Below are 16,471 nucleotides of genomic sequence, written 5' to 3'. Positions count from 1 at the left end.
ATCTAAACTAATTTATTCTTCATTAGGTATCTGGTTGACAAATTGTTTGCCAATTTTTAACAATCATCAGCAAGTTGAGCATGAAAAATACAACTATGATTTTTTTTCAACCCAGTGATTAGTAAGCAATAATATAAAAATAATTTTATCCACTTTAGTAAGAAATAACTATTTTAGTTATATTATTTTAAAACAATATAAGTATTATTAAAATCTTTTATCAGATGTATTCGATAGTAAATTTTAAAAAATCCAAAAAATCTGATTTAAATTTTAAAAAATCACGATTTTTGCCGACTCTGGCTTCTGGTCAGTGTTGTAGTTATTAACTTTTTGGTAAGAATTTAAACATTTTATGTGAATATCTTTTTTTTAAATAATGCAGAAATTTGGTTAATATAGACTGGTTAAAATTGGTTTAAAATTCACTAAAATGTAACCACTTTAAAATAAGGCTTTCCCAATTGATTTGCAATTTGGTATTGCACCCTGAACTTTTTCGTTTTAACCAACTTATAGCGACAAGAGGGTATCGAAGATTATTTTAACTTCTTGACCAATATTATTGAAAACATCGCATCAGTCTAATTAAAATTCAGACTGATTTTCAAAACTTAGAAAGCCCCTTGTCACCTTAAAAGGAATGAAATAATTTTTTTTAATTGTTTAAATATGGCTTGTATTTTTAAATTACATAAGTAAAAAAATTTCTGCAACATCTTAAAAATTACTATTAAATGAAAATTGCATAGTTGAGTGCAACTTTGAGCGCAGTACAACAACCGTTCCAAAGGAGGGGGGCATAAGATGATAGCGGCGCAGTCCACCAGGTTTTAGGAAACTATTTTGATTTTAGCTATTATATTAGCTATTTTGCGTTATTTGCTATTATTAGTTTAGATATCCATTAGCGAAATCCGCTATCACCGGGTGAAGAAGTGTTGGACTTGAATCTCTACCGGATGTTGCAATACCTTCTAAGTGGGCCGGGATAGAGTGCCTGTATTGAAAAGAGTGATGACAATATCCAAGAGCGCTTGCGCTGCAGTCAGATTTTTGTCCAAGGGGGTTGCCAGATGATACACCGAAATTGGCGCCACTCGCTCATTTGCTGTTATTCTGAAGGTTCTGTTATTCTAAGAGTATATACGAAAGTATCAATAATATAAACTTTAAGATTGGAAAGAAAATGATATTACAGATTTTTTAAGAAACATTGTCTAGCATCTGAAATTGTTAAAAAATTAACGTTAATGAAAAAAAAAGACTTATGAAAAGACTTCAGCTTTTAATAAATGCCTTAAATAAAATATAAAAATTAATAATGATTATGCCATTTATTTCAGAAATAGTAATTAATAATACAAATTATATAATTTATTACTTTTTCAGGAAAAAATTATCGCATATTCACCTGAAAATGTATTGTTTATTTCAACAAATTGTAAACAAAAATTTCCATAATTAGTTGAAATTTAAAACAAATAAGCATTTTATACAGTTGGTAACGAAAAGTAAACAAATGCTACTTTGTTACGCGCATTGTAACATTGTAACGCGCCAACATGTCAAAGTAATATCGCCAAACTCTGCACTTCTGAAGTTTTGATAAAAAGATGCTCAAATCTTAAAATTTATAAGTAATTTAGATAGAAATTATGTGCATTTAAAGTAAATACATTTATTCTTATCTAACCATTAGTTATTTCATCACCTTGTTCTCTTTACAATGAGATAAACATAACTTTATATGCACGCAAGTAAGTGATAATAAGGATAAATTCTAATAACTAACAACTATTCAAGTTTTCAGCCATAATTTTAACATTTACTGTAACTGGGAAGTTTCTTATTGAAAAAAAGTAAGTAATGAACTTATTACATGCATTTATTAATACAGAACATAATTTTTTTGAGTCAGATAATTTTCATTCCGTGTAATTCCAATGGCGAATTTTCCACTCTCGCCTCCGGCGGTAAAATTTTTCTTTCCACCAATCAGGAATCGTTTCTCCCTTGTCCACTCTCTTTTACTCTAGGCTCTCTAGGCCGGGATAGCCTGGTTGATAAGGCACAGGGCCCATGTCAGAGAGTTCGTGGGTTTAATCCCCGTCGGCTGAATACTCCCCGGATAGTAAATGGTGACTGGTTAAATCTGTCTAGTCACAAAGTCCTCCATGTTCCCATGACAAATCATACCTCTGGGGGTACTCATGAAGGAGTTTCCTTGTCTTCTAGACTGGGTTCAAAATGTCAAGGCTACGGAGTTGAACATTAGTAGTAGTAAACCCATAATCTGGGTCGGCTGTTCAACGGCGGATATAAAATAAAAAATAAAATCCCCTCTAAGCGAAGAAATGTTAAGCTGAGAAACATTGGTTGAAACTTTAGAGAGTAGAAATAAAAATACTCATGCTATTTGGAAAAAGAAAACCCAAAATATGATATATTTCGATATTATATTTCAATATATAGTTGGGATTCTCTTTCGGGGGCCTCAGTGTGGTAAACCGGCTGCTCCAGCCTAGATACGATCCTGGATCTCTTCATAATAAAAACAATTTTTAAAAAAATTACTTTTTTTGGGGGGGGGGACACCTTTTAAACCTTTAAAATATGAGAACCTTGTACTCTTTTTTTCGGTTCATTCGATTAAGCGAGGAAAAAATAATATAGGGGACAATACCAATATAAGATGCATAAATAATTGCTCAAAGCACTTATAACTTCTCTGTTCGATTCCTGTTTTATCTCATTCATCTGTTTTATCTATTCATAGGCGTGACATAAAAGGGGCACACTTTTTGTTTTTAGAAAACTGTTACTTTTTTTTAAGTGCTATGTCTACGTTTATTTGAAGTGTTATGTCTTATTTCGTATACGTATGTATATTGATGTGCATGTATAAATAGTGGTATTTATAAAACTTAAAAGTACACGAACAGTTTTTTAAAAGCAAAAAGTGCGCCTCCCTCACATTAAGCCTATCAGCATAAACAGTAAAAAGGAAACAATCTGTGGGGAGAGTTGTTAACGATAATGCCGTCCTTCATCTATGATAAGGTACCCCAACATAGAATCGAGTTAACATGTCTTATATACTAGTGAATTGGAATTGAATTTTCGTAGTGGTAGACACACACTACAGTACTCCCTCGCCAGAGTTATATCTGTGATAGAATTCGATGAACGGATACCACCAATTGATTCATTGTTGTTTTGTGAGAAGCCGGGAGAGCTGAATTAAGATCCCCGAGTGTATGCAGGCCAACGTTGTGTGTGATCGAGACTGAGTAGCAACAGCGAGAGGAGGTGAATAATGTCCTAGTCACAACTAGCAAATTAACTGTTCAGTGTGAACCATCCATCGAAGTAGGGTGCTCAAATCTTAGTTTGCGTTTCTGTCAAGGTAGACGTGTTCACATTACGTTCGGGTCACCAATGTGGGGGTAGTTGTGATCGACAATGTCAACCTTCATCTATGATAAGGTACCCCAACTTAAAATGGAGTTAACGCTGTCTTATATACTAGTGAATTGGAATTGTATTTCTTTTTAGTGGTAAACACACAACAAAACATTTTTGTTAAGTTTTTTAACTTATCATAACTTAGCTTTTAATATGGATTGTAACATAAAATATATACTATTATTATTTATTCTTTTTTTTTTATAAAAAAAAAAGGCTTGACGNTTTTTTTTTTTTTTTTTTTTTTTTTTTTAAAGGCTAGACGAGGGAAATTTTAGCAATTATTTTTTTTTCTACTTATTTTTCGCCAGTGCGACGTAGAAGCTGCGACTAAACTGATAACTGTTTTAGATGTGAATGTGCTCAAGCATTTATATATGAAGGCGATCAGCTTCTCTTTCTTCCTCTCTCTCATTTTTCAACACATATATCAACATGAAGTTTAATGTTAAAACATAAAATTTACTCCCATTCGAAGACTGCATTTAAAATCTCCTGATAAATTGAGGGAAGTTGGCAGGCATATTTTTCTAAAAAGTAAATAATTTTAAGAATATCTAATGTCTTTCAAATATTTATATTTCTTTAATTTTTTATTATACTAAATTTTAATTTTAACAGAATGAATTTTATCAGCTGTGAAATCCATATAATTACAAACAAGGTGCTTTTTTTCCCCCCTAGTTTCCTTTTTTTCAATGAAATAGGGACTAATGTACTCTTGCACAATATTACATCTATGAGTTCCCTCTTCATGTAGCGTAAATGAATTAATAATAAATTGACTTTATAATTGAACCCGTCATATGTTGTTTCACTTTGATTTCATTTTTGTGTACAACAGAAAGGGAGTTTTAAATATAAGTGAAAGTGTGATTAGTTTGTAAATGCTGCTTTCGTATTGAACACTTATTTTAAATTCACAAATAGTCTAAGAAGCTGACTAACGAGAAAAATCTATCAGTTTTATTTATTTATATTATTTATCTATTATTATTTATCCAAGTTTTTTTCCTTAAAAAAAGATAGCAGTATCGGGGTTAATGATATGCGATGGAAGCCCTGTTAACTTTTATACTATAAATGCCTTAAATCATATAGCTTTGAGTAATTTATTTTAAGCAAATTATTTGATAATTATAAGCAAATAAGGGTGTAAAAATAAACTCAATCGAAGTACGTCTGAAGTATATTTAGAATAAATTTTGAAATCGGTACATAAAAAACACAATTTCAAGTAGGAGGGGAACGTTATCTTGTTTGAAATAACTGTCCTTGTAACTATTTAACTTCGATTCCTGTTGCTAGGGGGCATCCCTTTTTTTCACTGAACTTATGAAATTTCAATCGTAAACGAAATTTTTTTTGCTTCCTTAAAGTATAGAAATTTGCATTGATTTTTTTAGAAAGTTGTGACTATTTTTACAATTTAAGAGCCTGTGCCGTTATCTTGCATCAAACCAATTCTAATATCGCGTGATGTAATTTAATACACTGTATTACTAACTGAATGATTCCAAGAAACTGAGGCGAAAAGATTACTTCTGAAAATTTGAAGATCACAATAAAAGCAAACTTGTTTTAAGTGTTCAAAAATTGACGTCACAAATCACTCCTTTCGAGGACGGGTGCTTACTTTTGAGCGCTTGAAACACATCAACATTTACTTTCATCTTTATATTTTTTGAATCCAAGGAAGCTTTTATTATCAATTATACTGCGCTACATTTGGGTCTTGATCATTATTTAGATAAGAATTTTACTCTCATAAATGTAAACATCTGTAGTATTTTAATATATAAACAGGATTCATGCAGCCTTTAAAAAAGTAAGAGAAGCGTGACATCATTATTGTAATTATGAAGTTATCGTCTTTATTTTATAATTGAAATTTTTAAACCAAATATTTGGAGTAAATGAAATTTAACATTATGGTGAATGTGAACATAAACAAATACGTTTCTTCTTTTTAGTTTAGCTGCCACCATTTTAGTATCTTGAAGACCTCACGAACTGTTTAAAAGGAGAGTATCGTATTAGATATATATTTTGATGGTGAGAATCTTAAAACAAGTTTGTATTGTTCCTAAAACAAGTTGGCTATTCAGGGTCCCCTCCCCCCCGCACTGAACTTTATGACAAATTTTGTATTCTAGAGCCAACGACATACCCGTAATCAGGTACGCGTACATAAGCACACACGCGAATTCTTTATTTTATGTACAAATAATGAAATTATAATATGGAAGAAAGGTTTGATATCTTTAAAACTGTAGGTACAGATTTTTCAACTTTTTTTTCTAATAATCCTTTTTTTTCAATTTCTATTTTTAAATGTAACAAATAATTGCACTAACATCACTGCTTAGAAGATAACACTAAACTTCTCTTGATTTTTAATCAAATCATCAAGTTGGATTCATTATTGATAGAACTCCAAAATATGAAAGAAAACAATTGTTCTTTTTAAGCACCCTATGCATGAAAAATACCTGCTGTGCTTGATCTCGCAGTCTAATGCCCGTGAATTTCTATTGTGATGAAAAGGGGTGCAAAATGACAAAAATAGAAAACTATTTTGCTCGAAGGGTGATGTTTAATAAGAAAATTTGATTCAGCAATAATGAGTTCTTTTCAGGAAAAGGGCAGAAGACTTTTGTTTTCCAAGCTAACTCCTTTTCATTTGATTTTAAATTTCCTTTATTTATTTTTTTTAAAATAAGCATACTGGTCTTGTTATTGATAGGTCTAGTATTTTTTCTATTGCTTTCCAAAAAAAATCCAAATAATTCTTTCTAAAAACGCGCATTTGTTGAAATTGTAAATATTGAAAAAAAATAATAATAAAGAATATCAAGACACTTTAAATCACGACAATTACGAGTACGAAACCTACAATAATTATATTACATCTAACATAATTAACAACAGTTTCATTATTATTAATTTAATTTTAATTCATTATAGCCCCCTTTCGAGAAGAAAGTACTTGGTTTATGTTAGAATAAATTCAAGTGGGTCGAGATTCGATTTCTAAAAAATCGGTCTTAATGTTTAAAAATGTTAAACAAAAAGATTATAATGTTAGCAATATTTGAAGGATTTATAAAAAATAACTGTAAATGATTGAATTCCACTCTCAAATTGACTCATCTGTTTATTCAATGTTAAGCTCTATAGTGGTTTAGTGCGCAAAACAAAAAAAACGAACCGCCATTGATACCTTTTGATCTAATGATCGGATCTTCGCATTCTAGGACTCAATCTTAATAGCTCGAGGAGGTGATTTGAAATATGCTAATTAATAAAAGCATAGGATATTTTAAGTTAAGAAATCCGATACAAAAACGTACTTTCTCTGAATAAACATACCATTTTTTCAACAAATTCAAATTCTGGGAAATACAGACCCAATATTTCGACCAGGAAGACGCTCCCAAGTTTAGGCCCCTTAATGTTAATTTTACGTTTTGCGTATTTCGCTACATCTCGAGAACCTTTTAAGCGAATTGAAACATTTTTAAACATAATTATAAAATTTGTTTATCCAAAGATGATTCCATGCAAAAATAACTTTTAGTAAATATGTATAAAATTTTTTGCATTTTAAAGAATGTAGTTTCATATGGCAAAATACAAAATTTGAGTAAAACCGATTGAATAGTTCTTAAAAAATCAAAATTTAAATATCTGACTTTTTTGAAATTCAATTTCTCAGGAATTATTCGACGGATTTTGCACTAATTTTGTATTTTGCCATGTTAAATTATATTCTTTAAAGTGATGCAAAAAAATTTTTTATACCCTACAATTCAAATATTTTTTGTCCATTCTTAAATAAAACAATAAAAATAATAAATATTTAATAAAAGTTAATTTTAGCAACAAATTATCCTTTGATAAACGAATTTTATGATTGTGCTTAAAATCTTTTCAATTCCCTTAAAAAGTTCTCAAAACATTGCAAAATACGCAAAAAGTGAAATTAACATTAAGGGGTCCAATCTTTGGAGCTCCAGATCAAACTATTAAGATCATATTTCCCAGATTGTGGCTCCCCCTATATTTCGGTCAAAACTTTTTGATTAATTTGTACAAAAAAAAAACATATGCTTATTCAGAGAAAGTATATTTTTGTGTCTGATCTTGCAATTTATAATATCGTCTACACTTATTGATTATATCAGAGGTCACCCCCTTGAGCCATTAAGATAGAGTCCTAGAACGTGAAGATCCGATCATTGGATCAAAAGTTATTCAGTGTGGTCCTGCTTTTGTCCTTTTTTTAGCACTGGACATAACAATATCTACAACAGTAAAAATAATATATTGAAACCATGTAGAAGTACAAATGTTCATCATCACAGAATATGGTTTTTTTTTTTAATAACTACATAACATAAAAATATATTCAGTACATACAAAAATCGATTCATAGTTTAGTCTCGTTCCATCCTATATTAAGATTTATTAGTACAGAAATGCAGTATTACATAATTTTAAGACTAAAATTCAACAATTCAGATTGTTAAAATTCGAAATTTATTTAAATTTCCTTTAATTAACTTAAAAGTAATAAAAAAAATTTAAGTGTTTTTTTTTTTTAGTTTCAGGCTGTATCTTAATTAAATTTTCTCAAGGTATACTTATAAAAAATTCTAATTATCACAGATAAGTATAAATTTAGAAGACTGCGCTGTTTGACTTGGTGAATTCTTTTAACTGGACTACAAACAGCGTCATAGCAGTTTAGATGTGGTTCTGAATTCTAAAAGCAAAACATTCAAAAAATGTCAAAGTTTTACTTTAAAAAAACAATTAAACTGAAAAACGTAAAAAAAACAAAAAAAACAGTAAATTTGAATTGTAAAAGCAATGATATAGTCAATAAAAAAATAAACTTATACAAGGTGCATACCCAAATCTTTCAACAAAATATAAGCACCTTTTAAATACTTCTTAAACACTCAAAAAATATTTTTAAGCACTATACACATTAAAAAAATACAAAATAATTTTCAAAGACTTTACATGATCATGATAAAATAACTAGTTTCTGACAAAAAAGTCTTTTCTTGATTATATTAGCCATTATAAAATGATTTTTTGATACAATATCAGAGGGTGGAAAATGAAGCTTGAAATTGAGATTATCTTGCAAAATGCAGCAGAGTTGCACATGATAGTGCAATAATCTCACTGAACCAAGCTTAATAAATACACATGCGGACTCGTAAGTATTTCATCAGACATGTAAAATGATTGGCGCTTTCATATGGTAATGACTAACAGTACACAGAAATAGATTGTGGTTGAATGAATTGTAAAAACATTGAATGCATGAATATGAAAAGCACGCTTTTACATAATAAATGGCAAAAATCGGCATTGCTTTTTTGATAATCTCATTTTCGAAAAGGGAAAATTAAGCACTTTTTAAAAACATCCACAAAAAAAAACCTTTAAGGGCTTTTAAAAAACGAAAATAAGCCCCTTTAAGCACTTTTTAGAAATGCTACACACCATGTTAGAAACTAATTCAATTATAAATTAAAATTAATTGCTAATTCAATTACAAATTTAACAAGCATTAAACTACTTAAAAAAGACTAAACTTCACAAAAATTTAAGAAGGCTTAGAATATACATAAATATTAATAATTTTATCAAATAACATGTCTGAATTGATTGAAGATTTCAACTTTAAAAAATGAAAATCAAACAGTTAAATTAAAAGTTTTTTTAAAAGTAATTATCATTTAATATACCTGTATGTGGAAGTTAAATGTTATCTTTTAATCTCAGAAATAGCTGATTTAGTGTATCATTAAAAAGTCCACCATTCTGATGCAGGCTATTATCAGTCATGATTTGATCATCTAAAACATTAAAAGAGAGGAGGTGCAAAAACCATGTCTGTTGCATGCCACAGCAGGGCTTATAATGATGCAGCAATGCCACAGATGAAGGCACATTGACTTCTTGGTATCCATTTTCAAAGCCCCAAACCTGATGTACTCCTCCATACCTAACTCTGTGTGCTCGAGCAATATATTTAGAACGATATCCGTACGCCCAAGGAGTCTTCTGCCGCTGGTCATGGTATAAGGCAGGCAAAGAAAAATTTGGCACAGTTTGGAATTCTTCACAAAACAATACATTTGGTATAACATAGCTTCCGCCATATGGATAATATTCATCTAAATATGTAACAAGTTGGACTAAAGTTCTGTGTTCTTTTGGCACAATAAATTCATCAAGATCCACCAGCAGAGTGTGACTGTACTTGTATCGGCTGCGCGCCAGGCAGTCTTGTGTGAAAACTATCTGCCCGTACTCGTGTACTTCATTGTTACTCAGAGGTACATTCCAAGGTAATAGTGTCAGGCTAACAATGCTAGTATCAGCAATGTAGCTCAGAAACTCTAAAGTAGACTGCGATACATTATGATGGTAGAAGATGAACTGGTCAACTCCTTCAGATACATAATATGATAAAAACTGAAGAAGAAACAGACTTGAGAAATGTCCATAGAGTGGTCGAACGCACAAGCTCAAAGATGGCAGTTTAAAATCCTCTTTAAAGGTAACTTTTTCAATTGGAAACCATTTTATAGGTTTCTTATCATATATGGTTACATATTCCGGAAATAACTCACTATCTGTCATACTTTTCAAGTCACAGTAAAAAAAAGCAGCCGTATATGGTAAAAAATGACCTTCTGGCATCAATTCGACGAAGACTAGACCTTCCTCGAAAGTCACGGATTGTTTTCTGAGGCCACATTTTAAGGAAGAAATATATGTTGTGGAGACATGACCGTTTAGTTTATGATTGCTAACAGTGGCATTTAATGTAATGCCAATAAATTGTATGCAGTAATTAAAACCAAATTTTGGGGGGCATTTGCTATGATATACAGAGTAAACATATGATTCCTCAGCAACTGCAAACCATTTTGTGTTGTTAGTAATTAGGTTTGTGTTCATCGGAAAGTCCTCTTTAAGTATAAAATCCTCCTTGTGATTTTTTCTGTATGTGATGCAATCTACCTCCTTGGGATACACAAATGAACGCAAGTAAACATTCAAGAGTAACAAATTGAGACAGGTGCATAAAATACAGAGGGTGAAAAAACATTTCCATGAACACATCAGGCATCTCAAGTTGTGAAACCTACAAAAATAAGTAATAATTACAATTCCAAATGTTAGATTATTATTCTGATGGGGGGAAAAATACAAGCTCATACATGAAAGTAAATCTGATTTATACCAATGAGCAAAGAAGTTGCTACAAAGTACTGAAAAAGAGTTACATTTACAAATGTACACATTAGTAAATATATACAAATAATTGCCACAATAGCTCTCAGCAAGTCATTAAATGCAAAATCACTAAGAAACCCAAAATTAAAACAATGTGAAATAGTGTGGATAGTTTTTGACATTGATCATTAATCTAAATCAGATAGGTAGAAAAACATATAGAAATTTTATACTTCAACTTCAGTGAACACTCTTGGAACATGTTTTAAATCTTTGGTTCAATGAAAAGTACGATATCCTTTTGAAGACGAAATTTATCTTTGATTAAACTTTTTTAACAGACATTTTCACTCTTTAAGAAAAGTCTTAAATGGTAGTTTTTTATATTCTGTTCAATAATTTTCTTAAACTTGTATAATTTGAAGGTCAAATGGCATTTTTTAATCTAATTTTAACTTACTAAAACAATGTACAGTGTGCAAAACATTGTAATATTGGGAATAACTTTTAATCTAGTGATCAGATTTTCACTTAAAGGTCTAACCTTAGATATGCTAATTAATTAGAGAAGGGCACAAAATTTCTATTCACCAGCTTGCCACTGGCAATTAAATATTTAAAGCTGGTGAGTAGGTCTTATGAAATGTTGAACTTTATATTAAACTACATCAGCTTACCATATTGCATTTCAATGATGCAACTTGTGGAACTGTATCAAGTGACAGTCTTTTTCTTTGATTTAGAACAAACAAAAAATAAGTCGCCCATTTTCCACCAAGAAAATCTTGCTTATGAAAACATTGAAATATTAAGACAGTCTTATTTTGATTTAATATTATGATTGTTGCAATAAATATGCTTAGATTAAGTTTATATATATATATATTAAAATTTTTTTTTTGAGGTTTTGGTCACCAAAAAACTGTTGAATTTTACAGACTATTGGGCAAAACTTTTATTCCAGCAAGTATTTTTAAAACTTAAATTTTTCACCCTGAATGAGAGCTGACAATATTTTAAGATGCAAAAGCAGATCATATTTTCAGTTATTAAAGCAGCTAGCTGAGAATGGAAAGAAAAGTGCTCCATGTCTAAAGAAATTCTTTTAAATTTCAAGTGCCATCATAAATTTTAAGATGAAGAATCTCCAGCCCTAATTTTTTCCTAAAACTAATGTTTCCTCAAACTAATTTCCTGTTTTCATTTTATGATATCTACAATCTTTATTTACTCTAGTTTGTTTGCTAAGAAACAAGTAGAAAAATACACACTTACATCATTTTGGAAAGAAGTCATCAGTTCCTTTTCTTCAAGTGTAAATTATCTGTAATATATATGTAAATATATTAAACACTTAAACACCATTATTGAAGAAAAAAAAGGTTGTACCGCAGAAAGTGTTTGATTAATGTTTACATGTGCTTTATTACATTAAGCTTGCATTCTGATTGATTCTTACATTGTGCTTTATTTTAGAGATCAAATTCAATGAATTATAAAAAACTAGCAATAAAGCAATGGTAACGAAAATTATTATCTGTAAATAAATAAAGTGTACTTATGATAACCAGAGAGAGGGAAAATATATTAATAGAATACACTAAAAATAATCGAAGATTATTATATAAATTAGAAAGAAAAAAAAGACACAAAAGCATGTGATTAATAGCAAATCAAAACCATCCTCGATAATCAATATCTTTCTAAAAAGAAATTATTGTTTTTATACTTTTTTACAAAGCATTTTTAATTAAGTTACGCTTTTAAATTATCACACAAAATTAATAACAGCTGATCTTAGCAAAATTAATAATAAAGTGATCCCCTATTTTTGATAACAAGATAAGAAAGTTGGGTTTAAAAGTTGAACTATAAAATAACCTTATGTGAAAATTTCTAAAATTAAAAAAAATAATAACATCACAAAATTTTCTCAAGTAAAATATATTTAACTTTGTCCAGATCCTTAAATCAAGATGCAACGAGGCTCTCTTTCAATTAAATATGAGTTATCATATGCTGTGAGGCGACCAGTTAATCAGGTTGTACTTAATCAGTTATTCAGGTAATTTGCAGCTTTATGGTATATTTTAAAAGTTTTCATTGTTTTAAATTTTTTGTAAAGCTCGAATAAATTATTATAACTATTCTTCTTATTTTCCTGAATGTAATTTAGAGCAATGTTTGTAAAAAAAGATAACTTTATATGTAAAAACAAAAACTATGATGAAAGAAAATGCAAATTTAATTCTATAAAACACATTAAAAATAATTTTTGAAAGGAGTAAATTGATACAGAATTATTTATATCCACATGGTTTATAATGCAGCTATATTTCAAGATAAACGTATGTCCAACTTTATTACCGATACATAAAACAACCGTCCGATTTTGGTAAAATTTTGGGAGTTTTAAAAAGTGGACCTGTATACCAGGATACATGGTACACTTGATTCTTAACAACTAAAAAACATCTATTACCTATTAAAAATGTTATTTTGTTTACTATTAAAAAGTAGAAACATCCTTGTTAGACAATTTTTCTTAGCTTATAACATTATATTGTTGGATTGGACTAACAATAATTATTCTTTAAAAAAGAGGTCAACTACTCAGAATTCGAATAATAGACTGTAAATGAATTGCCAAATAATATATGTCACAGTACTGTCATCAACATTCTGTGTTCTGGAACTAAAGAGGATACTCAACACTGCACTGATCAATTAACATTGAAAACTACATAATTTATGCTCTTCATGTATTGTTGGTCTACTGCAGCACAAGGATACTTTTTCACTCTCTTTGCTCTTTATGCACATTTATTTACTATTATAAGATGTTTAAATTCTGATCCCCTTCTTGCCATCGACTTTCTGGCTGTTGACAACTTTTTGGAGTTGAGCTGACTAATGTCAGATCTATGAGGATAAGCAACAACAACAGATGTTTAAGAAAAATGTACTTTGGGTTTATTTGTGGACCTGCACTTTGGGGTTATCCCGTCAACCTGTCAATGTTCGAAAAAAGGCACAAATCCTTTGGTGTCATTTTAATGAAAAGCAATTTTTAAAATAAACACTCTAAACACATTAAATGTATCAAATTATAATAATAATATAATAATAACAAAAAAAATGTAAGTGTAAAAATTTGCAATGAAAAAGTGTAACAAAAAGAATCAAAACAAAGTAAAAACCTTTATTATTCTTTTTATAATTACGCATTAAATTATTCTTGAATCTAACCATATACAGTAGGGAACCGATTATCCGGAAAGATCGGGACCATCGCTGTTCCGGATAACTGATTTTTCCGGTTTTCTGAATCGCTACAAAAAGCCGTTTTTTTATTGTTAAACCCAACTAAAAAAAAATTTTTTTTTGGAAATAATCTTAAAAAGAAAAAGCAATGAAGTAATANCCATATATATTCTTATAAATTACTTCAGAGCACAAAAATTCTTGATAGCTTTTAAAGCACAAACAAAGTAGTCACTACCCTTGTGCAGTCGCCACCACAGAAATTTGTTGAAATACACTAAAGAAAACAAGCTCATGTAGTAGAGCGTTACACAATAAATATGATAAAATCTACAGTTAGTGACCCAGAAGCTACCTTTTGGAAATAATATCAGGTTTGGAGAAAAAGGTTAATGGGATAATCCCAAAGAATGAAAATGGTCGACGGGATAATCCCAAAGTACCAACAAAAAAAACATTGATTTGGCCATGTTTCAAACTAGATCTGAGATTGAAAAGGTTTTGAGAAAGAATTCAGATTTCTAATCTGAAAATTTATAACACTCCTAATAAATATTGAAAAATTACCTTAATTTTCCAGCTAAGGTTATTAAATCCAAGTTTATATTAATTTGAATTATTTTTTTTTAAAATGTGAAGTATGAAACAAAAAATAACTTTGACAGACATAAAAATGCAGAAAAAATAAACACACAATATAATGTTCATGAATCCAAACTTTTCACCAATCCCGTAAGTAATTTATTTGCTTCACATTTTCTAAAATGCAAGCTATTCAGTACATTTTGCATATAACTCTCAATGCCAAGGGAAAAAAAATTGGCAAAACAGGGGTCAATTATTCATATTTCAGTCAAATTTCGCGATCCTTAGTTTATTTTCTCAGATTAAAATACTGTGCAAAATAATAAACACTGTTTAAAATTATTTTAATTCATACCAACAATATAGTAGTTAATGTTTTTAGGGGTAGCATAATCCTTTATTGGTGTATCCTATGTTTGACATTAATGAACCTAATTTAATAATAGTTAACCAGTGGGTGTAATCTAAAAACCAGAGCAAGTGCAACACACAGCTACCCAAGTGCTTCAACTTTTGAGTTAAATACATGTGTTCAACTGTAAGTTTTTGAGCAAATCAGCTTATAATTTATTGTATTTTCAACATTTTTAATAATTTTATCAAAAAACAACTATATAAAAAAGATAGGTATATTACTTCACAAATAATAATTCATCAACATCAGATTCCTCATTTTTCAGAAACTTGGGAGTCCACATCAACTGATAAAAGAATCATGAGCAGGGATCTGTCTAGGTTTTTCTGAGAGGAACCTATTTTGTGAAAATTTAGACATAATCTGTAAAAATTAAAAATATTAAAAAATCAATATAAAAATATGGCTTGATCGTTTCTTACGGGATACAAAAATAAAATTTTAAGACAAAGTATTTTGTGAAACTACCATTTTTCCTAAAGTTGAATTTGTGAAGGTACCAGGCCAAATTTACTTAATAGTAGTAAATTTGGCCTGGACAGACCCCCGATGAGTCTTCTTCCATTGCACTCTAGTAATGCTAATTTACAACACATATTTTGTAAGTGTTTTCATTTTCATGAAAAAACAAAAATTACAATTGGCACATTGCTATTTAATATTTACTATTACAAATAAAAGTTTCTTTATTGCAAACTTTCTTGCATTAAAATTAATTAACTAAATTATTTGTGTACACACACAAAAAAAAATTCTTTGCTTTCCTACATTAAAACTAATTAAACTTTTTATATATGGCACTGGTAACAATTGAAAACATGACAATGGTCTTAACCCTATAACTGGTAAATTTTTTTTAACCTGAAATTTTGTCAATAAAGGCATTTGGGTAAACTGGCTGAGGCTAACTAGGGGAGAATCAGTTAAGGTGTTATGAGAACAACCAATCTCACACGACAGCAAGAAGGGGAAGAGGTATTTTTAGTCATTACGCAATTTAAGAACATTAACACAGATAATTCGTGACTACCTTCATTACTTTTCAATGGCCTTTCTATATTATTTTTATATTAACTATTACTTTGCAGAAGAGCAAATTTAGTACTTAAATTTCCAAGTTTAAGAGCTTGTGCACAGTTTCTAATTTAAAAATGAATTAATAAACTGATTTTTTGAACCGTCATCAATGATCAACAAAATTTTCTATTGTTTTATTCTTTCATAATACATACTCATAATGGATAGATGTAAAATCACAAAATAGTAAGAAATTTAATGCATGGGTACTTTCGCCCCCGTCAAAACCGGTCTAAACAAAACATTAGTTTGCTGCAGACAGCAAAAAAAAGTTTCCTACTACTTACATTTGTGCTGGTCGGTAGGAAGCCCGTTCAAACCCGGCATGCAAACCCCCGGCATTCAACATTCAACCCCGGCATATCAACACAAGCTGCAAGCTTAAATTTTATT

At 29.8% G+C, this 16,471-nt stretch overlaps 1 protein-coding gene across 13 annotated transcripts; it reads right to left on the bottom strand.

Moving 5' to 3' along the window:
* Nucleotides 1–7,776: 7,776 nt before the first annotated feature.
* On the bottom strand, nucleotides 7,777–16,366 carry LOC107442438 (beta-1,4-galactosyltransferase galt-1). Of its 13 annotated transcripts, none has more exons than XM_016056007.3 (5): nucleotides 16,180–16,353; nucleotides 15,470–15,535; nucleotides 15,223–15,364; nucleotides 12,013–12,061; nucleotides 7,777–10,645 (listed from the first exon to the last, which is right to left on the bottom strand). In XM_016056007.3, the coding sequence occupies exons 4-5, from the start codon at nucleotides 12,015–12,017 to the stop codon at nucleotides 9,250–9,252; spliced, it is 1,401 nt and encodes a 466-aa protein (XP_015911493.2). In that variant the 5' UTR covers nucleotides 12,018–12,061; nucleotides 15,223–15,364; nucleotides 15,470–15,535; nucleotides 16,180–16,353; the 3' UTR covers nucleotides 7,777–9,249. The 13 variants fall into 13 exon arrangements, with proteins under 13 accessions (XP_015911493.2, XP_071035475.1, XP_015911496.2 ...); XM_071179374.1 differs by having other exon boundaries at nucleotides 15,223–15,338; nucleotides 16,180–16,333; XM_016056010.4 differs by lacking the exon at nucleotides 15,470–15,535 and having other exon boundaries at nucleotides 16,234–16,359.
* Nucleotides 16,367–16,471: the final 105 nt, after the last annotated feature.

The sequence above is a fragment of the Parasteatoda tepidariorum genome, chromosome 4 (assembly GCF_043381705.1).
Source record: "Parasteatoda tepidariorum isolate YZ-2023 chromosome 4, CAS_Ptep_4.0, whole genome shotgun sequence".
NCBI classification, from domain to species: domain Eukaryota; kingdom Metazoa; phylum Arthropoda; class Arachnida; order Araneae; family Theridiidae; genus Parasteatoda; species Parasteatoda tepidariorum.
This window is presented reverse-complemented; position numbering and strand designations above follow the sequence as displayed.